Genomic DNA, 26260 nt, shown 5'->3' with positions numbered 1-26260 from the left:
CGCATTGAATTTCCTTGACCTTCTCATTTCAAGATCCCCACTCGCTGCTTCCAAAGCCCTGCCTGGCAGCCGCTTTGCATGCTCCCACAGCAGCTCTCTAGTTCTCTGTCCTCCATAGTGCCTACTTTGCTTTTTTCTCCCTTTTTTTTTGCTCTTTTTTCTTCCTTTTTCCAGTCGGAGCAGTTTCTTATGGCCCCTGCACGACTGCAGCAGGCTTGGAGCAACCAACATAGACCAGATGTCGTTCGTGTTTATAATTTGACAGGATGCCACAACATGGAGGGAGGTTCACTAACAATATGTTCTGCAAAGTATTTTCAGAACCACAGCGGTGGCTGCCAGGAACTGAATTAAAGCCATTTCCCCCAGTGTCCATTATATGCTCATTCTGCCTTCTCCATGTCATTTTTTTTGCTGTCGCAATATCTCTGCACCTGCACTTCGTTGTGCTAAAGTCAGTCCAGCAAAAGTACTGACACCTCTGTCCTTTCCACTCAAAGTCTTTTCCTCTTGGCGGCTCCGTACACATAATAACCTCCTCTCGCTCAGCAAGGAGCAGCGAATGCTGCTCACCCAGGCTTCTGGCAGCATTGCAAACCAGAACACATCTCCTGTAGCGCTTGCACCAGGCTGACTCCATGGTCCGATATCAGCACCCTCCACCCCAGCCACAAATCCACCCAGTAGCTCGTGCTCACCTCCAAAAAGTAGGTGATGATGCTGTTTGAGCCGTATGTGAGTGTCTTGTCAGCCAGGCTGTGAGCTGCATTGTGTGCTGCCAGGTGTAGTCCTTGTTCACCATTATCCTTTATTTTTCTAGCCCTGATTTATTTAACCTAGTGTGCAATAACAACTGTAGCACCACTGGGAACTGGGAACGCACTGGACTGTTTTGAGTCGGGACAGTGTCTTTCAGCAATTAGAATGAATCAGTTAAGTTGCATATTGACAGGTGATTGCCTGCTGAAGCCTCTGCCCAAGCTCTGCAGGCTTCGAAATCTTGCTTTGCTAAGGAACTGTGGGGATGTTTCACAGATCTGTGTCCACGTGTGGCTTCCTTCCCTCCCCACGCCACTTTGTATCTGCAGTTCAAAGCCAGCCAAAACAATGCACTGTGGATTTGGGTGAACTGTAGGGCATTTCACAGAGCTGGTTTAGGATGGTGAGGGCTGCCCATTTTACACGATTTCAACACTGTCCTGGGCCTTGTTGCTCAGAGCTGGCCCCAGGTTCACTTACGGAGATTGTGGACCTCAGGAGATCTTTCAGCAAGCGTGATATTAGAGTAGGTGAAGTCAAACCTGAGTGTCCCGTGTGATTTGGGGTTGTGGAAAGCTAAGCCTTTGTCCTTCCCATCTTCTTCCCTGAGTTTTTTTGTGAAATACTGCCTACTTTGCCCTGTTTCTAGCATTTCAGCTAAAGCAAACCCAAATCCCAGCTTGCATGCCACCAAGTTTCTCAGCCGGCTGGACTAAGGGCAGAAGGTTGGTGCGTAACACAGAGATGGTTGGTATGGACCAGATGCTTTGGGTGGGGGGGTGTTTCTGGGTGACCTTACAGCTCTGGGGTGACTGATGCCTCTCCAGGCTGAGGCACAGGAAAACTTGCTACTGTTTATTAGGGTAGTTCTTTCTCCTGTGAGTGACAGGGCTGAGAAGAGACAATTATTTAAAAGTAATCAGCACTGTTGAGACAGCTGTACTGCTGGGCTTTCTGATCAGCTTGTTAATCAACAGGATACATTTTACTGAGTATTAAGAAAATATATATTCTCTGGCTGAGCCAGTTGGCAGCAAGAGACCTAATTTTTCCTATCTGTGGTTTTGTTTTGCTTTTTATTTTCTTTTAACCTTGACCTTCTTACCTAGAACCTAAAGGACACCGAGGTGCAGAGGAGCAGCTAATACCACAGGGTAAGTCAACGGTTTCTGCCCTTTCCTCTTCCAAAGCACAGAATATTTCTATGCCCAGTCCTGTATGTGATATGTCCCAAAAAGCAGGAAGGTCCCGAGGCCAGAGTGCTCACCGATTCACAGCCTCACAGATACAGAGAGGTTGGGTTTCAACTTTTGGGTTTATCTGATGACGGGCTGCTCTAGTTAGAGAGGTGAAATACCAGCTTTACCATCTTCGAGCATTCAGTTCCCCCAGCACACGGGGCTGGAACGCGCTGCCCGATGGAGGGGCAGTTTGCCGGAGGACACGTGGCTGGGGTGAGCAGGGCACGTGCTGAGTGATGGGGAAAACACCATTACTGCGGTATTGGTATTGCCTGGCAGGGGCTCCGGGAGCTGCTGCCGATTGTCAGGGCATCGTGTTGCTGAGCTCCATACACAGAGTAAGAGAATATCTGCAGGAAGAAACGGGCACAGATGGTGTGTCGCAGGTTGATGGCAAGGCCAGAAAGAAAATCCAGGTCTCTGCACGTCTGATTTGGTCTCCAGCAGTAGAATACCGACGCTCTGCTCTTTTTTCTCTTCCCTGTGGCCTTTTGTTCCATATTTTTGAAGTACAAACACTCGCCATGGGCTTCAGCTCTCTGAAAGCAATGCCGCTGTGGCAGAGCTGATTTATGCCGGCTGAAGATTTGGCCTATTAATTTCCCTCCCTTCTTTTCCCTGAATCCTCCCCTCTTTCCTCTCCCTTTTGCGCTTGTCTCTTTCCTGCTGGTAACACCATTTGTCACCAGTGTGAGCATTTGCCTGACACATTACTCAGTGCTGCTCCTCCTGGTTTGTCCTTTAGCGCTTTCCCCCTTTGGGGAAGGAAGTGCCAGTTCCTGTAAAGCTCCGCGGAGCAGCGTGATTGAGGACGCTGGCAGCAAATGATTGCTCTTGGTCTGCAGAGCTTCTCGGGATTGAGTTATAGAGGTTGAACTGAAGGATTGAGGTTGATTTACACCAGCGAGGAAACATTTTGACCCACACTCAGCAGCGCGGTGTGTTGCGCTTGCAAAACAGTGTTTCTGCTGTTCTTCCCTCTGTGCTGGAAAGAATTTGCTGCAATAAAGTTTAATGTGTGTTAGGGGGCTTTTCGTAGTGGGGAAAAGCTGTTTGCAGTGCTGTGAACAAATGCTCTTGCTCTCTTAAATGAGCTCCTGATCACCTGCCTGAGTTTGCCAAGCGCAGCGTCCACTATCAGGTGAGATTTTAGCCCAGATCTATTAACGGAGCCCCTCTGTTCACAGAAAAGTCTGCAGTTCGTGTCCTGTGGGTAAGCAAATTGATCCAAATTAAAACTTTACCTTAATTCCTCCTTGTTCAATACTCAAATTAAATCAGACCTTTATAGATGACTGAATAGAACAGAAGTACAGGTACACACACCTACACAAAGCCTTTGAAAAAAATCTCATTTCTGCCCAGTTCCATCATGCGTTAGAGATGGATAGATTTCATTTTTGAAAGAAAAAGTAATCTGAACGTCTCTCCAGAATGGCAAAAAAAAGGAAGAGATGGAGTCTTTCAAGGGTGTCTAATATTGGGGGATTATTCCTTTATTCTGAGAAATGCAGAGTTTGCATTAATGTCTATGGGGAGCACATGGCTTTATGCCCCAGGTGGGTTGTCCCATGCCCAGGCTGGGAACCGGATCCAAACATGGGAGCTGAAAATCCTGTGAGCTGCGTTTTTTATGATGTAGCCTTGTTCCTTTAGGTACTGGCTGTGAAGGTGCTAGTTGGCCAGTTTATTTCTGTTTTTCCTTCTCTCCCTTCTGTTCCCATCCATTCCTTTCCATCCTCTACATGCAGCAGGTTCTCCCGGCCCCACTCTCAGGGGGTCCAGTACCTTTTCTGATACCAGGGAAAGGGAAGGACACTACTTAAAAGTTCATCAAAACTTAACTTGCACTCTGCTGGTTTACGGTCATATGCAATATACAGGCTAAAACTCCAAATCTGGATGCACTTTGGACTCGGACGAATCTTCCTCTGGCTTTGTACTTTGCATCTGCCACCACTTTCAAATACTCAAAAGCCCTTTGGTAGCCCAGAAACCAGGAACCTCTTATTCTCCTGGCTCTGACAGCTAATGTCTTTATTGTAACCATTAACCACTTAATCCGAGCAGACAAACTCACGCACCTCTCAAAGGTATTAAAAGCTTTGCTGATGTTTGTGCAGTATTTAAGTGTATCTTTCCAAAGCAGCTACTATAGTGAGCCAAAGGTGCATAGTGCTTTTCGGAAAAACACTGTAGAATTGCCAGGTGTTGTTGATATTTTGACAGTCTAAAGGAAACAACATTATGATTTTATTTAGTGTCACTGTCAGATGACCAACACTACCTGCACCTTTCGGAGCCTCACAGGGAGTCTGAGTGGTCTTGCCAAAGAACATCCCGTTGGGCTGTAGTTGTTGTATTGCTGGTATTTCCAGATGGGTTTGCTCAGCACCCTGTTCATGGATATAAATTAGTAACACCTAGTTACTTCAGAAGTGTGGGTGCACTAATTTCAGTTTGGGGTGAAAAAATGCTTGTGCACAACATGGTACACTCGTTAGATGAATGAAAACAGGGAAACATCTTTGATGCAGAATCTCTGGGTGGTCTGTATAGATCAGCCAGAGCAAGTGGGAGATGGCATTTGATTTGCAGATATAGTTTGTGTATTTTGATGCAGTGGGACTACCATGGAGCTACAGGTGTGTCTGGATAAGGTAGCAAAGGAATGGACCAGCTGGACCCTGACAGAGCCATTCAGGCCTTGGGTTGGGTACAGTGTGGGCTCAGTTTGGCACACCCCAGCTGGAGATGCATGTCCTGCTGACATTTGTGCATGGGGACATGCTTATTCCTTTAAACACTGGAGGAAGAAGGGGAGAAGCAAGGTCCAGCCTGGTTCTTCTGCCCTATATACTGGATGGCTCTTGCTACCAGTTCTACCTCATCTGTGCATTTCTCCCCTCCGGCATCTCTCAGTCTCTGACCTCAGCAGTTTTCTGACCTCCAACTAATTCCCTTTTTGAATGTTTTCAGGGCTGCCGGGACAGGTGGGTCCTCCAGGCCCGGTTGGACCAACTGGTCTTCCAGGCCCACCAGGGCCAAAAGGAGAGAAAGGACAACCTGGTGAGAGGGGCCCGGCAGGGCCACCAGGTAAGTCCTGGAGGGCAGCGCTACCATGGCAGGAAATATTTTACTTTCTCCAAGTTATCTGTGACAACAGATGATAAACGCCCCGGACAAACAGATACTGAGCATCTTTGGTTGGTGATGAATCCCTTCCTGCGAGTGCCCTGGGCACTGAAAGGAGCAGCAGCTCTGGGAGCGGGCAGCCAGCTGCACCAACAGCGACCGTCCCTGGGGTTTCCCGTGGAGCTGCAGAGCCCGTCCAGAAAGCTGCAGAGCAGGATCGTGTTTCCCCGTCCTGCTCAGGAGCTGTAAAAACCAGTCTCCGATCTGTCAGCCTTCGGATAAGAGCGTTCCCTGTTTAACCCTCTCACTGTGTGCCTGTTTTATCTCTCTTTTTTTCTCCACCCTTTGTGTCAAGCTGTCAGATGCCAGGATGTCAAACTAATGATGCTTTTGTATGTTAAGAAAAAAGGTTACGAGCCATTCTTTCAGAGTACACTCCATTCCTGAGCTAGGAGACTTTCTTCATCTCCAAAACGTTCCTAAATCTTTTGATGAAGGCGATAGTACACAATAGGTGCCAGACCTGAGGCTCTGTGCTTTGTATGTGTCTAAAAGGCTGTGCCTTGTAAAACTGAGCTCAGGAAAGATTTCAAACTTGGAGCGTGCCTTAAATGTGAGAGCAGCCCTCAATGCTTTTTGGCAATTTCTGGCAGCCTGTCAATGGCTAAAGTCTGGCCAAGGATGTGTCTGCCTTTTGGTTTCTTGGTTTGCAGCGGGAGCCTTCCAGCCCCGCAGGAAGCAGAACTGATCTGCCCTGGGACTGACCACGTTTCCGCTGTTCTTTCTGTAGTGTACAGGTGTACGTGGAGGAGAACAGCTTGATTTTCATGCCTTGCTGCCTTTAGTTTCTTGTTCAGCCTTAGGGAGAGGGGAGATTTTACTCTTTGAGGAGTTAAGCTTTGCAACACCTTCAAGCCAAGTAAGGCTGCCTGCTTTGCCAAGGAAGGTGCTAAAGGCAAATAATGGAAAACTGGGAAGTTGTTCTTATTTCCCCCCCACCCTAATTCCCACAATTACAGTTCAGGACAGAAGTCCTGTGTCTTCTTACTGCCATAGTATCCACTAGCACATCTTCAAATGCACTAACAAATCCTCTCCTGCCTCCATACAGGGCTGTTGGGACCCCAAGGACCAAGAGGACTTCCAGGAGAAACCGGGATCCCAGGTCCCCCAGGTCCTCCAGGGCCACCAGCCACCCCAAGCCTCCCCCTCACCTTCCAACAAGGGGTTCTCTACTCACTCCAGCCCACAGCTGAGAAAGAAAGTAAGTTTCCTCCTTTGTTCCTGTTTAGTTTTGGTTTTTTCTGGTACATCAGCAGAGCGGGCAGGCTTGGAGCGCTCAGCTCTTCCCGCACCTCCCTGCCAGGCTCTGCCTTCCTGGGGATCATGGATATGATCTGCTTCATTGTGTATGTCTCTTGAAAGTTCGTGCTCAAGATTAAACATGTGAGACTTAGAACCTAGAGGTTCAACCAAAATGAGAAACTAAGTCACTGTTTTTCTAGAACCACCAGTGAGAACAGGGTTTGGGTGATTTATGGTTGTTCCCTGTGCCTGGTTTTCTGAGTTCATCAAAGCTCTGAGGAGGCAGCTTGGTGTCCTTTAAGCCTGTGTCATGAGTAGCTGCTGTGAAGAGGGTCTCTGGTGAGACGACAGAGCTCAGGTAGCAGCACATGAGAGACAAGCGGGTAGAGAAATGAAACGCTCTGGCTGATTCGGTGCTGGTGCAATGAAACGGCACTGATGTGAGACCTCTTGGTGCCGCTGTTGCGGTGTAACAGAGCTCAGGGTTACTCGGAAATGAGCTCTAAAGGTTTGCAACTCTGAAATTATATAACAGAACAGGGACATCTGTTAAATTCGTCTTTTTTCCTGCTCCCACAGACGTGTCTTCCACCTGCATTTCTGGTGCCTTGACATTATCCCACATCCACGCAAAACACAGAATTACAGACTCCAAAGCCCAGACCAAGACTCTGATTTATCCCTTCCCTATAAGTGCAGGGTGAGGATTTCTTTGAGCCTATGGTGATTTAAAATATATATTTATTTGATTTGTGCTGTGCATGGCAAGAAAAGGCTTTCTAGGAAAGGCACGTAATGCACTTTTATCTGAGTGCTCTCAGATCTGAGCTTGATTCTTCTGGTCCAGTCTTGTGTAGCTGGCATCTATTAGCGATAAAGCAGAGCTCAGCTGTACCGACACTTGCCTTGTGAACTCCTGGAGCCCCAGGTCTCTTGTCTCCACTCCCCAGACTTCAGCGGTGCCTCTTTCCCAGCTCTTCTGCTCACGTTCAGCTCCAGAGCTCCGCTGTATTAGTTACAGCCAGTGATTAGTACGTCTCCCCGTGTCTGACGGGTTTCTAGAGCTCCCCTTTCCCTTCCGCCCACTCTGCTCTCCAGACTCCTTTTCCCAAAAGTGAACAGATGTATTTTTAATTTGGGAAGAATTTTAACAGCTTGATTTCATATTCAGTTACTTAGAGCGTATGGGTAGGATGGAATTAATTATGGTTCGATACTAAGATTTTCACAAAATGTAGCTTGAGCTGCTGCATTCCCCAGCCTTATAACAAGAAAGTTTTGCATTACAGTCACCTCGGTGCCTTACAGGATCACGCCACATGGTGCCATTCTGCATTCAGCCTTTTATTCTAACAGATCCTTAAGGATGGTTTGAGTGCTGCTGCCACCCCCTCCCTCCAACCACCCTTTAAATTAAACTCTTTCTTGCAGAGAGTGGCTAAACTAAAATGTATATAAAGGCACTGATAACATGGACTTTCCAGATGATGTGTGAGAAGGGTGAACCCTGTGTTGTCCCCAGATGGGAAATGGGCACATGAGTGGATCAATGTCTGTATTAACTGGACCAACACTGGGCAGCAACAGGCTCCCACAGGGCCTTGAGGACCGTGGGTAAATGGTGACTGTCACATCCCTGTACTTCTCGTCCGTATCTCTGGTGGATTTCTTGGTTTGCAGAAGGAGTAGCCCAAAACTTTATGACAATTTTTCTTGTTTATTTTTTCTTTAATACAAGTCTCACTGCAAGTGTAACTTATCTCTGCAGTCATGATAAAATTACAGTAATATCAAGACCATTTTCTTACAAAACTTGCCATTTTGCTTATGTGTTGGCTGAGTTTGCCTCCCACAGGTTGGTGGAAAGCTGATCCTCTACAACCAATAAAACGTAGCCTTGTAAATTCTGGGTAGATTTTATTTTAATTTATTTTTTTTTTATTTTGAATGGAGCACATCTGAAAACTATTAACACAAGATTCCAGCTGCTGACAGCAGAGGGAAGCATATTCCTGGTAATGGGCACATGCACCCACAGAGATGTGAGAAAGCTGTATCAGATTATTATAGTACAGTGTTTGGTTCCGCCTGAACATGGTTAATGCCTGTGCCTTCATTAATCGCAGCAAGTTCCTGTTGGCAATGTTTATCAGCAGGCAAAAGCCAAAAATGGGGAGACAAATATTTTCTCACAGTTTCACTGTGCCGTGGTGAAGAAATTGGTCCCAGTTGTCTCCAACCAGATCAGGTAGCAGAAAGAAATTAAGACAGGATTACTTCATTTCCATCCTGTCTCTACAAATCAAGCCTATAATGGGGGAATTTATCCCTTAGAAACATTAAACAGAGGCCAGAAGCTAAACTGCCGTACCCCACTGCTGAGGCTGCAGCTCCCAGCATCACTTGCTTTCCCTGCCGCTTCCGAATGAGCGGATCAGGTACGTGGCCTGGAGTCCACTCAGTCCTCTTTCTCCTGCTAAGACAATTCTTAGGGAAAAGAGAAAAAAAAAACACGCAATTTTCACTCTGTTGAGGGCTGTGTTTTCTTACATCTCAAACAAGACAACATTAACCAATTTTGCAGGGGCAGCGAGGGGAAACCGAGGCACAGCGGGCTTGCCTGCCTGCCCAGCACATCGCTGGTGAGAAAGAGAGGAGAGCAGAGGTTTGTGAAGTGACTCCCTGTGCCTGCTGCCACGCGTAGGCGTCCTGGGGAGGGGACAACACAGCAGAGGAAGGGAACAGCATTTAATTTAGAAAACTGTACCGATTGCCTTCAAAGCTGTTGATGCCTGTGCCACTCTGGCTTGGCCAGTTTCACTGCCTCGTTCGGGGAATTTCTGTCCTGTTTCGGGTTTCCCCTTTGCAGGATTTTTGTGCTCTCTTCCAGAGAACGTAAGTGCTCGTATCTGCCCAGGTCAGACTGGTTGAATTCTTCTTCTTGGCTGGAAAACTCCCAGAGCAAATTGTTGTCTGCTTTCTTTGGTATATCCAGAAGCACTGAAACAAAATCCAGCCCTTGAGCCCAGCAAAGCCTGGATCAGTGCAGGAGGTGACTGACAAGGGAAGATTCCTGCTACCATTTGTTGCTATTTTGTGGCTGCTCTAACACCCTCCAGCTGCAGTGAGCCCTGAATGTCTCCCTGCTGCTAAGGAGAAGGGGATTTAAAAGGAGATCCCAGTTCTTTTTTGCTGCTTTATGGGAATATGGAGAGAGTTCCTGGCCAGGCAGCTGAAGGAGCTGCTCCAGATGTTGTGCACGTCCACACTCGGGGCTGCAGGGTCAAACCCGAGCTGCTGAGCAAAGGGCTGCTGAGCAGAGCTCTCTTCTGTGCCACAATTATGGAACCACCTTTCATCAATAACTTTGAATCAAATGTCAGGATAGGTGTATTTGTGGGAGTAACTCTGTCATCATAATAATGCAACATTTAGCTGGAATGTTTTGTAACCCAGATCTTTATCCCTGGCTTACCTCCAGCAGTAATTAAATCCTGGTTGTTTGCAGCACATCCTCTCCCCCTCTCAGTGGAAGTGCATTTGATTTTGTTGACCGCTTGTTCTTTAAAAACAAAAGGCTCTGCAATTGTTAATGCCTTCACTGCTGTTTGATGCTCATTTCCCAATTTCATCTTGCTCCCAAGCTGTAATGGATTTTGACGTGGTCAAATAAAACTCACATTAATTGGATTACACACTTCACTTGGGTACCTTTCCTTCTGAACATGAAAACAGTCTCAGTTGTTTTGTTTCAGGGCTGTAAAGAAGGGAAGATGGATGAAGTTAGAAACAATACCCCAAAAAATACCTGTTTGCATTCAGGTTTTAGGCATGAAATTCGGTTCTCTGAGGATCTGTATTAGATCTTGTGCAGTTCTGCTGCCAGGAGGGCATTGCAGAGATGCACTGTCATCCTTGGCAGTTGAAGAGGTTTCACAGTTTTCCCTAGGAACTGCTTTCAAACAACTACCTTGAAAGTCGTCTTTATCATTGCCAAGAGTCCAGAAGTTGAGAAGGCTTCATAATGTGTCTGTTGACATTTCTGGAGATTTTATTTCATGTCCTTTGGGCTGGACTCTGCAGAGTAAGCAAACATCCTTCTGACCTTCCTGGTGTCCCTTGATATTTGCATCAATATAGCAGTGAGACATTTGCTGTCTCTTACACCTACAAAGGCACTGATGCCTTTTCCCTCTGCTCCCATTTCCATCCATTTCCCAGAACTTAATGGACCTGCCCAAGCTGGCCAGAACAACCTAAAATAATCCTAAATGGCAAATGTGTCTTGGGGATGGCGAATTTTGGGTCAGTTATTGCTGTACAGTACAGAGCTACTCTTAACTGCTTGGGCGTTTGAAGAGAGGAGTATATAGGTGTGCAGGAATGCCATTTTTTTGACAGAAAGGATGACTTTTCTGAGGTGGTCAGAGGAGGGATGAGCAGCTCTGCAGGTCTGGGGGATGCAGCCTGTGTCCTTTCAGAGCAAAGGGAAATCGCTCCAAGATCTGAAATTTTGCATCCTGAAGCACTGTGTGCCCTTGGCCAGCAAAAGGCACTGAAGGGTTTTGGAGAGAAGTCCTGGCGCTGGGCAGCCGTTGCTGCAGGGACACTGACTGCTCTGCTCTGTCACACAGATGGGGAACCCCAGCTGGCCTCCACCGTCATAGACACCATCATGGCTGGGCTGCCAGGACCTCGGGGAGCCCCGGGACCCGTTGGGCCACCAGGTAATAAACTCAGTAGAGCTGCAAACCTGTAACAATGGGGAAGATGAGCAAAAGAAACTCCCGATGGAGACTAGAGTCTGTGGGAGGCCTGCAGGAAAAGCAGGGGGTCCTCATGGGAACGTGGGTCCAGGAGTGGGAAGGGTGGCAAGACATAACCAGGTTTCTTACCTGTTGATAGTGGCAGATCGTTTTACCTTTGGCAGGACATATCTTGAGAAGGGTGTAATTAAAAACTGTCTTTAAGAATGGGTTGTCCAATGAAGTCATTTGGGAGAGTGCTGTCACTGTGGAGCTCCACTGAACAGGATCTGGCCACCTGCTCTGTGATATGTCTACAGACTTCGGAGCTGCTTTGAGCTATTCCAGATTTTCACCAGTATGCCTAAAATCAGAATCTGGGATGAAAATTCAGTGGCAATTCTTCTTTTTCTCTGTGCTGATGGGTGGCTTAAATGATAGTATTCCTGCAAACATCAGCACTTCCCTGTATGATGCATATTTAGAAGTGAACTCCCATTAGTTGCAGAAAAGGCTTTCCTTTCATTATGAGGACCTTTCATTTATCCTTCAATCCCTTTATTCTTTGACTTAAGTATTTGTGTGGTGTGTTAATGATTGAGGCTGATTCAGCTGCACTTTGTGTACAAGGCCTACATTGTTTCACCTCAAGGGTTGCGACAACTAAAGCAGAGAGGAGTATTGCTAAGTTCACACTAAGCAAATATTCTGTCTCACATTTGCAGGTATAGTTTAACAGCTGCTGTTATGATAGAATTGTTTTTCCAAAAGGAATGAATCTGTTAAGTGACTGTGTAGAAGAGGTTGACCTGTTTAGACAGTGTTTAACCTGTTCTGGAAGAAGGCGCTTCTGTGGTACAGACTTAAAAATGATTTATTGCTACTGGAGCGAGCAAAGAACAAGAGACTTTGCTTTCCACAGTCTCACACTGGCTACATCCAAATGCCATCTCCTTCATGTCCATCGTCAGCTTTCTGACAACACGAGGCAGACTGTGGGCCTGTGGGCTTCCCTTGCCAACCGCGAGACTCTGTTTCAGAAACAGCAACTAATCTCGCTCTGATGTAGCTGTTTCCTGGATCTAGCTGGAGCTTTCTCAAAAGCAGTCATTTTAAACAAATGCAGCATGTTACTGACATCCTTCCTGCTTATTTTCACCTTCTTTTCCTCCCAGAGCCCTAGCGTCTTTCCAGAGGCATAGGGATATATTATGTCAGGATGTGGGTATCAAGTAATCCAGTATGTGATGAAGCATTTATACTACAGTCCTGTGATCGATGAACAGCTCTTACCTATTGAGAGATTAAGCAGAACAATGAAAGGAAGTACAGATGTTTGGAATTTAGGGTCTTTCCTTCTAAATCTCCTTAAAATTGTCTCAAATGATGATTCCCACCAGGGCCACCAGGTGCATCAGGACCCAGAGGGCCACCAGGACCCATCGGAGCCCCTGGATCACAAGTAAGGCGCTTTGGGGCAGGGCCAGGGCTTGGGTGCAAAACGTCTTCTCTTTGCACTAAGAGGGAGAGTACTTTATAAGTCTTGGATCTGATGTTTGGTTCTCCATGAAATTCCATGATTTTAATAGCTTCTTTTCATTCTGAGTTGCATTAAGAGGTTGGAATGGTTGTGCTTTCTGGATTTTCCTTGATCATAACAACACATCTTGCTGTTGCTGTTTCGAAACATTTCACTTTTGGCCTGAGTTGATGCAAAGGATCTGACATGGGCTTTACTAACACGGTGATAGAAAAATACTGTGTTTCCTGAGGAGCACATAAAAAGATCAAAAATGCATCAATGGGAATTCCCCAATTCACCAAAGTGAGTTTGTTAAGCCTCCTTGTTCAGAAATAGCACTTTCTATTCAAGAAAAATATCACAAATTCCCATCAGTTTGATTATCTATCAATGCAAAAATTGTGGACAGGGAAGATAATGGAGTGTGATAAACTCACTCAAATGAATTTATGGTAGAAGAAAGGCAAAGTACTCACATAGATGGAAAAAGCTGGTTAAATGGAAAGAAGTGAAGTAATGATGAATAATAAACTACTGCCAAACTACTCAAAATTGTGGCTGGCTGATACAAAGGGACTCCAGTTTTGGGATGAGTATTACTTAATGTGGAGGTAAACCAGTAACATCAGATATTTCAAAGGAATCTAACATGACTAAAGAGATAAAAGCGACTGAAGAGCACAGAGAGAGAAAGGTTAAGTAGTTTAGCAGAGGGATGTAACTTAGAACCTGATAGGAGGTTTGGAATTGCTGGGCATTAGAGAAAGGAGATTTTTGCTATGTGTTTATTAATCACTTTGAAGAAGCAATGGACAGCTGGTTAGTGAAAGTTTGCCAGTGTAGCAGAATAATTTCAATTAGTGAATGCTCTGGAGAACGATGAGGAATACCAGATATATATGAACACAGTGGGAAATCTGGCAGCAAAATGGCAGATGCAGTTTAACATGATTAAATATAAGGTAATTCACAATTCATAAGTAGGTTCTGTAGTGGAGTCTGGCTTTTTCACATGCAGCACACATTATAAATCTTTTATTGTTTACAACAGATTTGTGGAATTCAGTGTTCTTGAATGTCATTGTTGAGAGCTGTCAAGAGCAAAGGATGCTTATGGACACTTAAGCTTTTTTCATGCTGCCTGTTGGACTTAGGGCCAAGTCTAGTTTGTTCCCCACCTCATCTGACAGCGCTAGTAACCTCCCAAACCAGGCCTGAGTTTCTGAATCTTTTGTGGGCCCAGGGGAGACGTGGCTGAACTGGAGGCCGGGTCATTGTGCGCCTTGGCGCTGAGCTGGGGGCGCTGCAGGCAGGGAGCAGCATGTTAATGGTGAGCATCGCTGCCTCCCGGCTGGAACTGGGAGAGTTTTCCTCCTTTAGACCCTTTGAAAACTTCTATCCAGTCTTGTTGGGCCACTTAACTAAATGTTGAGGCTCCTCACAGCTGTGCCTAGCAAGCCCAAGTCTCTGGGTGCTGAGAGGTGGGGGTTTCTGGGCAGGTTGGAGCAGTGGCCTCTTTTGCTGCAGCCTCCAAGGTGATGTGCAAGTCGCTTGAGGTGGATAAAAACGTCTTGCACGTGGTCGTGGGGAGCTGGCATGGCACATATAAACAAACAATATTGTTCTCTCCCTGTCTCTGGTTTATATTATAGCTGTGGCTTCACTGGGTGGATAAGTTAGGAATTTGGATTGATTTCTGCAAAGCTGTTCAATTAGTAGAAATCTGAAGACTACATCCTTCTTATCCGTTGGTGACTGTTTTATAGATTTATTCAACCCAGGGAGCAAAATTATTAGTAGAGATTGGGCTTAATTTGAAAATTGTTTATTAGGGTGAGTGAATAGCTTCAAAATAATTTCCACTGCACAATCCAATTAATTTTCAGGTATGTATGCTTACTCATGCCACCCACTGAGGCAATTATGAAGAGGGGGAAAGCAGTGGGGATTTTTAAGCTAGCCATACTATCTGTGTATTAATTTACTCTTGGTAACTGACAGCAAGAACTATCCTCTCATACTGGTCCCTTAAAAATGTTAGAGCAGTAGTCTGCAGTGTCTTAAAAGACCCCAAAAGACCCAAATACACAGAAACTATAGGGCTCGGGATGTTTGCAGACAGAGTTTCCATTGTTGTTGCTTGAGGGTAAAAGAGAATCCATCCCAATTGCTTAATGGGTGTACGAGGTTTTCAGGAGCTAAGGATCATTGGGAATTGTGTTCACTTCACCTACACAAAAGAGGCACAGTGGAAATTAATTCCTTCTTGTTCTCATCTCTTCTAGGGCTTACCGGGCTCTCCAGGACAACCCGGGCCAAAAGGCTCCAAAGGAGACCGAGGAGAGCGAGTAAGGTTTTACACACATGAAGAGATTCCCAGGGTGATGTCTCAGAAATTCCATACAGCATAGGTCTTTCCAATTCTGTGGGACTACAACCATTAATAATTTTAAATGTAAAGTTTCTAGGTCTTCTGCAAGAACCAAGATGAGGGTTTACTGTAAAGGGTTGAATTGCTTGCAAAGTCTGGTGTTCCTAAAGAGATTCAGATAGCAAATATGTGGTATATAAAGGCTGGTGGAGAACAACTTCCTTGCACCAACCAAAGCTCTTTAGCTGTAGTACTTTGAGTGATCTCACTGAACTCTTCCTTCTATGGTAATAAAGCAGTAAAAGCTCATCATGCCTTTCCTGAACCAAACCTATTCCCCAGGTCAAAAGATCTTCTTAATATATTTGGAAAATTGAAATCATGTTCATAATATGTTTATGTGAAATCATGTTCTTAATTTGTTTATGTGCTATACCTCAGTCCTTGATTGGGTTGTCAAGTGCTAATAACTAAGCATAGAAAGAAGTGCTGTTTGAATGTTACTTCCAAGCTGGTGAAGTTTAGGAAATACCAGAGAAAAATCAAACAAGGACATAAATCTGTCAGATTCCCAGTCCAGAATCCAAGCACTGGGAAGGGCTTCAAAGTGGCATTTGGGCCTTCAGCTGCTTCTGTTCAGCACACTCTCCAAAAGGCCACTGCCTTTGAACGCTCCTGTGAGAGACATTAGGGGCACAAAGTCATTTGAGAATGTGGTACGTGGTGGAGGATCATTCAGCAATTAAACCCTAGTGTGAAGCAGAGTCAAAGGAAGAAAGGTAAGGAGAAAAGTATTGGATGGTACCTCTAAAATGATGGACATCTGCAGTGGTGGCTGCATTGACAGCACCTTGTCCCGCAGCTGCAGGAAATGAGTTTCCTTTTCTGCCAAGTGCCGCTTTCATGGTCACAAAGATGGAGGTGAGCATGGAGGTCACCACCTGTCCAGGGGTGGCTCGAGACAACGTGCTTCCCCCATGCAATTGCATCTCCTCTTCTTCGCTTCTGCTCACTCTTCCAATCCATAAGACAGCGGATGTCTGAAACACCAAGACAGACAAAGACAAATTAGTTAACTCCAATTTGATGACTTCTCAAATTAATGAAACAACCAGTGACTGAAGCTGCGTTCCTCTGTCCAGCCTGTGTGCAAGGAGAGCAAGTCCAGGTGGCTGGTTCCATCCCCTCCTGAGCACCCCATGCCAAGGAGCAGGGATATCTGGGGATGGAGCACGTGCTTTTAAAATGCTCCGGTTTATTTTAGTATCTTTGCACGTTGTGTAGGGTGCTTGGCCCCTGTTCTTTTGTAAGAAATGACTTTCAGCTCCCTGAAAGACAGAAGCCATTTGAAGTGACTGTTAGGATTATTTTTTAGTAAGTTTCCTTGTGCAGTTCAGCCACTTTGGGAGTGCATTTGTTTTACTGATAGATTAGAGACTGATACATTTCTGGGACTAGAATTTAAGATTTTGATAGAGAGCAAAACCTTAACTGATAAGATTCAGCGCAGGTTACCAACTGCAGCTCATAGCCATTACACGTTTATTTTCATTAAAAAACCAAACAAGGCATGGTTTGTGGCAAAGTATCAAGTTTCCATCCAGGAAACTGATAAGAGCTCTTCCTTAGTGATTCATTTAACATTTTCCATTAGTTTGTGGTTGACCATATTGCTAACACTAGACTTATTTTGAAACAAAAGCTTTGTTGCGCTGCGTCCATTCAGTACAGACAAATCCTTTGGATTTGATTTTGTTCCCTCCTTGTTAGCTATGCAGAATTGCAACTCTGCATCTAGATTTGGAACAAATGAGATTTTAAAATATCAGAATGTCTCGCTAAATAGAAAAATTCTATTTTCTGTCCTTCCTGTGTTAGCATGGAAAGCGAAGCCAATTGCTTTTTCTGGCAGAATTTCTGTAGGATGTTCTGTGTGCTTTTTGTCTTTTGCGAGTGTGGATTTGAGTGCTGGTTTTGACAACCACACGCTGCAATTTTGGGTTTGGTGGATACAAATTAGAGCTGGTCTTACACAGAGCGGAGGAGCTGTGCAGCTGCAAAGACAAGCGGAGTGGGGTTTACAATGTCTATTGAGATTTGAGAAGATGTTATTAGACATTCTTCCTGCCTCATCTCAGAAAGAAGAGATGTAGAGGTGACCTGCGGCAGTCTGAGCCGCCCCTGGCTGGCACATCTGTACGTGTCCCACTCACCAGCATCTTCTTCTTACGCAGCGCCAGAGAGGGACACACCACATCATGTCCCGGCAGCAGTCAGAGGTGCTGGGATAACAGATATTTCTAACACCCAGCCTAAATATCTTTTGATCTCCTTTAAGCTGGTAACATCCTTTCCTGTCCCCCCTGGACATAGAGAACAGCCTGTTTATGTATTTTCTGTGCGTTATTTTGTCTCCTCTCCGTGATTTGCCGCTTGCCTGTGCTTTTTCACAGGCCTCGCGCCCTCCAGTGCAGAATCCAAGTATTTGCCTTTGAAGATGCTCAGAGAACCTCACAAATTGGGTTTTCTTCTCAGCGCTCATCATGTCAATACGGGCCTTTGTCTGGTGCTCGCGAGCCCCCTCAGCTCTCTGTACTTACTTGTGTTTTGTAGATGCCCAAGGCCCATTGGTTTTATACAAAGCAGCAGTTTGATGGACACAAAAACAAAGCACCTGGCAAAAAAAACCCACAAAGCTTTCTGGCAAATAATACAAAAAGCTGCCGCCAGCTAGGTAGTTTTGTTGGGGAAAAAAAAAGGATGGGTTTGTTTCTGTGTGTGTCTAGGGGAGAAGAGCAAGGTTAAATATGTGGTTCTTTCATCAATGGGTTTCTGAAGATGCTTTTAAATTTTGCCACCTCCCCCCAAGCTCCTGCTTTTCCTTTAAATAATCTCTGTCTGGTCTCCCAGTCCGGGGTTGTGTCCTGCCCCAGCGTGCTCCAGGGTGGGAAACCAGCCCTGTGCAGGAAAAGAGGGGGAAAAAGATGCTCAGTTCCATGCTGTTTCATTCTGCCCCAAACCAACACGTAGCATTTCAAAATGTTTCTGTTTTAAAATAAAAAACAAACACCACGGAGAACAAGGTGAAAATTAGCACAGCAGGAAAAACAAACCAACCAAAATATTGTAGGTGTGTTTTGATCAGTAGCTGTTGGGGTTAACGCGGGGATATGTGTGGAGCAGGAGGCAGATTAAATCAGTGCTCTGTGGGAGTCCTGGGCTCCGGGTGCTGTCTGGGGCACCATCAGCCCATCAGTTTTACTAGAGAGAAGAATGTGGCATCTTTGTAAGAAACAAATCTCCAGCCAAATTCCTTCCTGGCATAATGTAACTGACTGCTGTAAAGTTCAAAAAATTGTTAATCGTCTTACTGAGAGGGTAGTGAGCTGAGCAGCTCTGTATCAAACCAAACTTCTCCAAAGTGTGATGGGATTTGGAGCTGAGACTTGACAGAAAACCATGACCCCCTTTTGCTGTCTCTAAGTGATAATGTCAAGGGAGAGGAATTTTTTCATATTATCCCAAGTGTAAGGTTTTTCATTAAGCCATCTTAATTCCACTAGTAAAAATTACACTATGTTCTTGTCAAATGGAAGAAACATCTCCTAATGACACTTACTTTATTTCCAACAGGGGCAAGCAGGTCTGACTGGAGAGAGGGGCATTAAGGGATTTCCTGTAAGTGATGCACTTGCGGGGGTGTGCAAGACTCAGCTGGGTTTGGTGCGCCCCTGGCACCATAAATACCACCGAGTTGGACTGCAGGGCAACTGTCTCCAGCTCAGACATTTGTGCAACAGGCAACCTCATCCTAACGCATTCCTCTGCGAATGAAACGTTGTCCTCCCGCATGTTGAGCGCAGTGCCGAAATGCCGCAGTCGGGAAGGCAGCGCGTCCGTAGAGCTGTGCTTTGCTGGCAGGCCCCCTCCAGCCAAACTTGGGCAGCCAGAGCCCCCTCCCTGCCCCCTGAGGTTCCTGGCACAGCCAAACAACCCAAAGTACATCAGCTGCTCTTAGCTCCCTCTTTGCACCTTGGTCTGCCAAGCTGAGCTGGAAGCCCTTGAGTGAGATTAAGAGATGTCTCCAAATGATTTCTTGGCAATACCTGAACAGATGCACACAGGAGATGTCTGCACTGGCACACATGCCTAGAGTGCAAACAAACTGGTGGAGATGAAGGTTGGCTCAAAGTCAGCTAGTGGAGCAAGCTGGGTTTTGTGACTGGCAGCATCCAGAGAGGTCACAGGTCCTCTGGGAGGTTTCTCTTCTCTCTTCCTTAGTTCTACCTCATCGTTTCATACAATTCACCCAACCTTTTCTTCAGTCCTTCCTCCCATACCTACTCCTATGCAAGTATCTCAGGGATGTCCAACAAGCTGGAGGAGCACAGGCATTTCCACACTATTTCATTCACCAGTTTGTTAACCTTATGTTTTAGTTTGTGGTTTAATGTCTCCGTGTCATCTGTTCTTTGGGAAATGCATGAACTTCTGGTTGGGGGGAACACCAGACCGACGTTCACAGCACACAGGGATCTTTGTTCAAGGAAAGCTTAATGAGCATCTTCAGAAGCAGAAAGTGATGTGACTAATTAATGAAAGCGGAATGGAAGATTTTCTGTTATACATCAAAGATGAACACGTGCATGTTTGGGGGGGGCAGGGAGCAGTATTTTTATCTCAGTGTTTTAGCCTGAAGCATTGCTCATGGAGAGCTTCATGAGATCTATATAGTCTTGTTGCGGGTCCAGGCGATAGCAGCCAGTCCCTCCTGCAGCTGGGCACTCCTGGCCAAGTCCATCAGTGTTAGAAATGGTGATGAGCTCCTGGGAAGCTGATGGGGGACAGGACAGAGCTCACAAGAGCACTTTGGCCTGTTTGTTTTCTACTGGTGAAACGCTTCTGCCTTTATATTGTTCCTTTGGAGGGAAGGGATGCAAGTGATCCTGGACAGAGCCAGTCACGTGAAAACAAATTGCTCTTTCTTTGTTTTAGGGTGAACCAGGGAAGAAGGGTGAGGAAGGTGACAAAGGCACTGATGTAAGCACATTGTTTTACTTTCTTTTTTATCTCTTTACTGTGCTTCAATCATATTCCCTGTGGCAGGCTGGTTTATGGAGGGTGAAGGTCCTGTCCACAGTTAAAAGTGCAGAGCAAGCCATGACATGAACCTTGGGTATGAGCTTAACACCTGCTAGAAATCCTGGTCTTTGAGGCTTCCTTGTCCTTGTTGTCAGCTGCCCTTCTCTCCATGCTCTCTGAACACCTCTGCAGTCCCCAGTGGTTGTTGTACCACACAGAACTGCTACAGGGTAGGGAATTACCCCTACACTGTCCCTCCCAAACACTCAGGAACAGACTCCCAGAAGAGATCAAACTACATGTGTAGAGAGAGTTGGACCTCTCACACCTCTGCTTGCCCAGTTAATAAGGGAGCGACAAGAAGGTGGCAGCCATGTGTCCCAGCTTCCTGGTGTAACAGCAAAGACAAAGCCCAGGTAACTCACTGATGGACAGCGTAAATGTCAGCTAAGAGTAAAACCTGTCCTCCAGGTAGCTCAGCATAACTTGAGCTGCACAGGATAAAGGTTTGGCAGGAACATACACCCTGGGTTTGGCCCACTGCAGAAGCAGGAACCAAACTGAAAAGCTTGGCTTTGGGTCAGAGGCTCTGCAAACACAGAATACAACTGAGGAGCTTTTTTTAATCAGAGTTTTCTCCTGCGTTCCTACTTAACTCTTGCAGTTTATCTCACCTTTTACATCTTTTCTTTTTTAAACATTCACACTGCATAGTTTGGCATTATGGAAGCAACATTATGAACAAGAAGCCTATTCTGCAACATATACTAATGTTAGTTTTCTTTTTCCTCTTGCAGGGGGAAGGTGTTCAGCAACTTCGAGAAGCTCTGAAGATTTTAGCTGAGAGGGTACTAATTCTTGAGCACATGATAGGAATTCATGGTAAGTGTCGCTAAGGTTTTCTTTTCTAGACAAGTGGGGGTTCTGTTCAGGCAGCTACTTGATGGTTAAACATCCTCCCAGTCTCCTAAACTGTCTGTCTAGTATCTATTAAAGCCAGGTTTTCAAAACTAAAAGGATGCTTAGAACTGTTGAGGACCTAGAGCTTCCACTAACTGCAGTGGTTTCTCTGGCTTTACAGTAGCAGGTGAAGTGACCCCCACAATACTTTTTATTACAATCAAAAAGCCAAGTCACGAGCAGCAGCTCAAGCCATGTGGCACAGATCATCTACCAGCTTCCCAGGGAGCTGCTTGTTCAAGTCTTTAGGCCAGATCATTTAATCCTGTTAATAGTGTCTTCCAAGTGACTTTAACACCGAGGCCCTTGCCCTGTGTAGCATTATATTTTACAGAGAAAGCCCAAACAGTGCTACCATGCTACCCTGAAAACCAGTGATTCCTGAATGTCTTGTGATTATAACTTACATAAAACCTATTTTCACAATCAGATTTAAAGAAAGTCTCACATGTTCTTCATTCAGTTAGATTTTAAGTTTTCTGTTGAGGCTGTTTGCTCTCGACCACTGCTACAGGTGTGTGGTATCAACCCTCAGTGAGTGTTTTCTTCCCTTAATCAGAGTATGGGCTCATGCGATTGTCACAGATCAGGCTTCTCCCTTTGGGGTACTTGAGTCTCAATTCTCTCACAGCTGCCAAAAGTTGCTGTGCCAATTTCTCCTCTTTCAGAAACATGGTAGAGGCAAAATGTTGTTTGGATCTACCATCCCCAGCTGTGAGAAACAAGTCTGTTCCGTGGTACTGAGTCCCACAGCACTTTTCTTTCTTATGCTCTCCCTGACACATGGAACCTCATTCCTGGCCTTGCTCGTAAATCGAGCTGCTCACACCTTCCTTCAGATCGACATCCACTTTTATAATGAAATGGCCTTTGGATATTGATTTAGCTTATTAAAATGTTTAGTAGCTAAAATGTCTGGCAATTCCTAGGCAAGTGACTTAAAGCACATCTCTTGCTGTGCAGTAAAGCAGCCTCTGATTGAGAGCCCACAGGCCCCTTCTGGGGCCAGCACGGTGCTAAAAAGAAAATGCTGTTGGGCACATCAGAGCCAGAGCAGTGTCAGTGCAAGTGCTGTGTCCTATGGCTGAGCTGGCTGCACTGCTCTTCAGTGGCCACATGTCCTTTAGAGGCCCAAAGCACTATTTCCAAGAGCAATAGGCAGCAACAGCTTAAGCTTTTTGGGAAATCTTGAATCACAAACCCGTGATTTAACCACAGTCACCCTGACCTTACCTCTGCGTTAATCCTACTTTGCTTCATATTTTCATTGGATTTTTATAGACCGAGGGCAGGAGGAGATGTTTTTATCTGTGTTCTGGGATGGTGGAGATACAAGGCAGATGCCCACTGGGTTACGGGCTGTGATCCATGCCCAGCCACGGTGTTCCCGGGTACGAGGAGGGGAACCCAGTCCATGGCACAGCGTAGTGTGTTTACAGGACCCAGGGCCCAGCTGTCCATTGTTTTTAACTTTTTACCTTCATTTATACTGGTAAAAAGCAAACAAGCCAGCTCTTCAGGAAGCCTGTACAGATGCCAGGGCTTGGACCGGGGGATACATGCAGTTTTGCGCCTGCAGAGCTGCCTAGTTTACCTATTTTTAACATTGTTTGGTAATACAGCGGCAACAAGATATGTGCGGTTCTTATTTTGAAACTGTCATTTTGGCAAACCATTTCTACTGACATAAACATATTTTCTGTTACTGCTTGGGATGGAGGTAAGTTATTTATACCCATGTGTACTTCTATACCAGTGTAGCTGCATCAGCAAAAATGGATGTTTCTTAATAGTACAGTGTAGTTAAGCTATATTTAAACACCTATATTGTGTGACTTTAAATAGTTCTTTTTTTATCCAATGACTATAGATTATTATATTTTTACTCTGTGCTTTTGAGATAGTTCAATTCTACAACATAAGATATACTGTTTAGAAAGAGAACTTTGAAAGTAAAGCATTTTTTCTTTGTGCAATTATATTCATCCCTGTATGCGCATATGGTTAAAAAAAACCCCCATAAAATAAGAAAGGAGAATCTTATTAAGAAGCCCAGACCTCCCTGCACTGAAAGGCATCACACAGGTTTAGATCACGCAGCACCAACTCTCTGGTCGTGTTCCCACCGTAGGTGTTAAGGATTTGACCGCAGGTTCCTGGGCAGCCTGACTCAGCCCAGCTTTAAAGCCCCACGCAGAAATGCCAATCCCATGCTCTCATTTTCCCAAGAAACTTCATAATCAGTGTGGTTTCCAAACCCACAGCCACCCAAGCAACAAGGCAAAACATACCAGCAAACAAACCCCTTCTCTGCAACGGGAGGCTGGTTTGAGATTCTCTGGCCCAGCAGGACACGTGAAAGCCCAAAGTCTGGCAGCACAAACCCTCCGGCAGCCAAACACTCACTTGAAACAGAAACGCTGCCTCATGGGATCAGACCAAGGCTGGGTGTCTGGCTTGTGAGGTTGGGCTCTTGGCAGGGAAACGTGCAAATGTCCAGCTCCGAAGGCAAAAGGAAGAAGAAACTGGGGCGTTAGAAATGATGAGGCAGCACTGAGTTATCAGCATTTGTGGCTGACTGCTGGGAAATAGAAGAGTGGCCGTAGCCAAATGAATATTTAGCTTCGTAGGGCAGGAGGCTGCAGGAGGAGGAGGTGTGCGTCACCATGAGACTCTGGGAGAATGGACAACTCATGTTTATTCCCAGCTTTATTGCTAGTTTGTCTGTAGCCTAAGGTGGATCAGTCCTTTTGTTCAATCTTTTCAGTGTCTCCTTTACAAGGAGTGGTATTTAATGGTATTTAAACCCTCAGGAGAATCACCTCCCGGTGACCACTTGGCCTCAGCCTTCAATAACAGGAATCTGTGGGCAATATTGAGTAGCAGCTGTAGCCCAAGCAAGTTTATAATCAATAAATGAAGAGCGCTTTATAAATTGAATCACGAATGGGAACAAGGCCTGTTGGGCCATGTGCAGTTAGAGTATCTACCCCAAAGAGTTTAGATAGAACAGAGGGAAGAGACCTAATACAGCAGTAGTGTGATGGCAGCAAACATGTAGCTCCACAGTTTCTTGGTGGATGGAAAGACAGCAGGAGGGCCGACAGCTCTTCCAGAAGAGGTATCGTTCAGAGGGCCCACGTGCTCTGTCCTTAGCGTCCCCTGTTAAATAGCGCTCTCCCGTGACTTTCTCTCCTTACAGACTCTTTGTCTTCCATTGAGCCAGGCTCTGGACAAGACGTGATCCCGGGCTCCCCTCTGCGAAGCAGCATCAAGATCAAGCGTGGAGGACCCCAGCAGCCGCAGGCCTACCAGATCCTCTCTTCACTGCTGGATGACGGTGAAGCCAAAAGAAGAAGCAATCGGATGAAGTAGGAGCATCTGTGTGTTCTCCCTGCCTGTTCACCAGTTAAAGATACAGTATCCCAGTGCTTAATTGCAGAGCGCAAATGAAGTGGGAGTAGGTAGGAGGCTGGAGTGTTGGCAACTGGGTTTCCTCACCTGGCCAATTCTACGCCCTAATTGCAGGGAACACCTTATCCATAGCTCAGAGAGGGTCTTACGAACATTTTATCTTGATTTTGTTGGCTTGCCTTAGGAATACCGGATGGCAGGTATCCTAAGAAGCTATCTACAGCAATGACACCTCCTGACTGTGTCTCAAGAGTTTAGTCCTCCCCTTGTTTACTCACTGCCCTTGAAGGTTACTCAGTTAAAGCACTGCTTAACTGGCTGAGACAATCAATCCCACCTAGACTCAAGCCTTAGCCTTGTCCATTGGCATAGTTGGTGGCATCTGCTTTTATTTCATGTGGTAGTGTCTTGCTGACTTCCAGGTGAAGATACCACCTCAATAGGCCAGGATTTTAGGCAAAGAACCAATAGTAAAATTCAAAGAACATTTAAAACTCTTACTCTGAAAATTCAGGTTAGTCTCTGGTCTTTAGCATCAAATTCTTGGCTTTTCATGTTGCTAATTGCATGTGAGTGGCATTATTTCTATTTGTGGTTGCCTTAGCAAGGACTTCTGATGCAAATGATCATGGCATCATTGATTTGCTCTCTATCTTTGGTTAGATTAGACTGTTTCTGTGAAAATATAGAGCAGTTTCTACGAGATATGATGGAATTGTGCAAGAATTTTCCCATATTGTGTTCAGCTTGTGCATACATACAAGATAATTAATTAAAGTAGTAGCAATAACTATTCACAGAAAAGGATATTTTGCAATAGCTTCTTAATCCTACATGAATAAGGAAAAATGTTTTCATGCTGTTCCTTTTTTATCTTGTCAGTGAATCCTTGTCATGTGAATCTGGAGACAGTGTAGTAGCAAACCACAGCCTGAGGAATTAGTCTTGTCAAGAGCTTATCTTGCACTGGGAGTTAAATACAAAGTCATTTTACTTTTTGCAATAACTTGGTATTTTGGGGGAAGTCCCAGCTCCAGGGTTAAGAAGTTGAACCCGCCCTTCAGTGACAAATGAATCACTGCACCTGCTGCGCAAATCAAATCGGACAAGTTGGTGTCATTCATGAAGACAGGGATTTTGTTAGAAAGGGTGAGACTAATCGACAGAACTGAAGGTACTATTTTCTTTTTATCTTTTATTTTTATTTCAAATTTAGCCCAGAACGAAAGTTTCTGTTTGTCACCTTATGGCAGAAGTCAAGCAATTTGGCCACATTCTGGCTGGTTCCTAGTGCAAGATACAGCCATGTGAAAAGAGCAAACTGTACATTAAGAAAGTGTCCTCATGGCAATTTCAGGAACTAAACTAAACTAAAGCAATGTTTAAAAAGGAAAATGGCAAAATTTAGTTTCACTGGGTTGAATTTGGGGACAAGGGAGTACAACAGGGCCAGTCTCCCGTCCGTGACATTTTGCAGCCTTCACACTGAACTGAAAGAGGCATTTTTCTTTCTCCAAGTTTGTCTCCCTGAACTAAATCTATCGCATTAGCACTGTGAGCGTTCGCGTCGAGTCTTCACATTGGCTAGGATTTTGGATTAAAAATTATTTAAAACGGATTACTGGCAAGACAAAAAGGTTTGGGTTGCAACCATTTTAATTATTGACTTTTCCATATTTCTGTATGAGCTATGTAATTTTTTTCTCCCCACGCTTCTTGCTTTATT

At 45.3% G+C, this 26260-nt stretch overlaps 1 protein-coding gene across 1 annotated transcript in view; it reads left to right on the top strand.

The window, feature by feature from the left end:
- Nucleotides 1-24495, top strand: part of COL26A1 (collagen type XXVI alpha 1 chain) — a gene marked incomplete at both ends in the record, with an annotated part of 155673 nt that extends 131178 nt beyond the window's left edge. The window contains 10 exons of the mRNA XM_080357133.1: nucleotides 1869-1913; nucleotides 4980-5096; nucleotides 6247-6399; nucleotides 11075-11167; nucleotides 12586-12647; nucleotides 14993-15055; nucleotides 18712-18756; nucleotides 20074-20118; nucleotides 20958-21042; nucleotides 24323-24495. Of these exons, the coding sequence (XP_080213259.1) occupies nucleotides 1869-1913; nucleotides 4980-5096; nucleotides 6247-6399; nucleotides 11075-11167; nucleotides 12586-12647; nucleotides 14993-15055; nucleotides 18712-18756; nucleotides 20074-20118; nucleotides 20958-21042; nucleotides 24323-24495 (881 nt within the window). The remainder of the gene's footprint in view (nucleotides 1-1868; nucleotides 1914-4979; nucleotides 5097-6246; nucleotides 6400-11074; nucleotides 11168-12585; nucleotides 12648-14992; nucleotides 15056-18711; nucleotides 18757-20073; nucleotides 20119-20957; nucleotides 21043-24322) is intronic.
- Between the last annotated feature and the right edge of the window lie 1765 nt (nucleotides 24496-26260).

Source organism: Nesoenas mayeri (assembly GCF_963082525.1).
Source record: "Nesoenas mayeri genome assembly, chromosome: 20".
In the NCBI taxonomy this organism is placed as follows: Eukaryota; Metazoa; Chordata; class Aves; order Columbiformes; family Columbidae; genus Nesoenas; species Nesoenas mayeri.
This window is presented reverse-complemented; position numbering and strand designations above follow the sequence as displayed.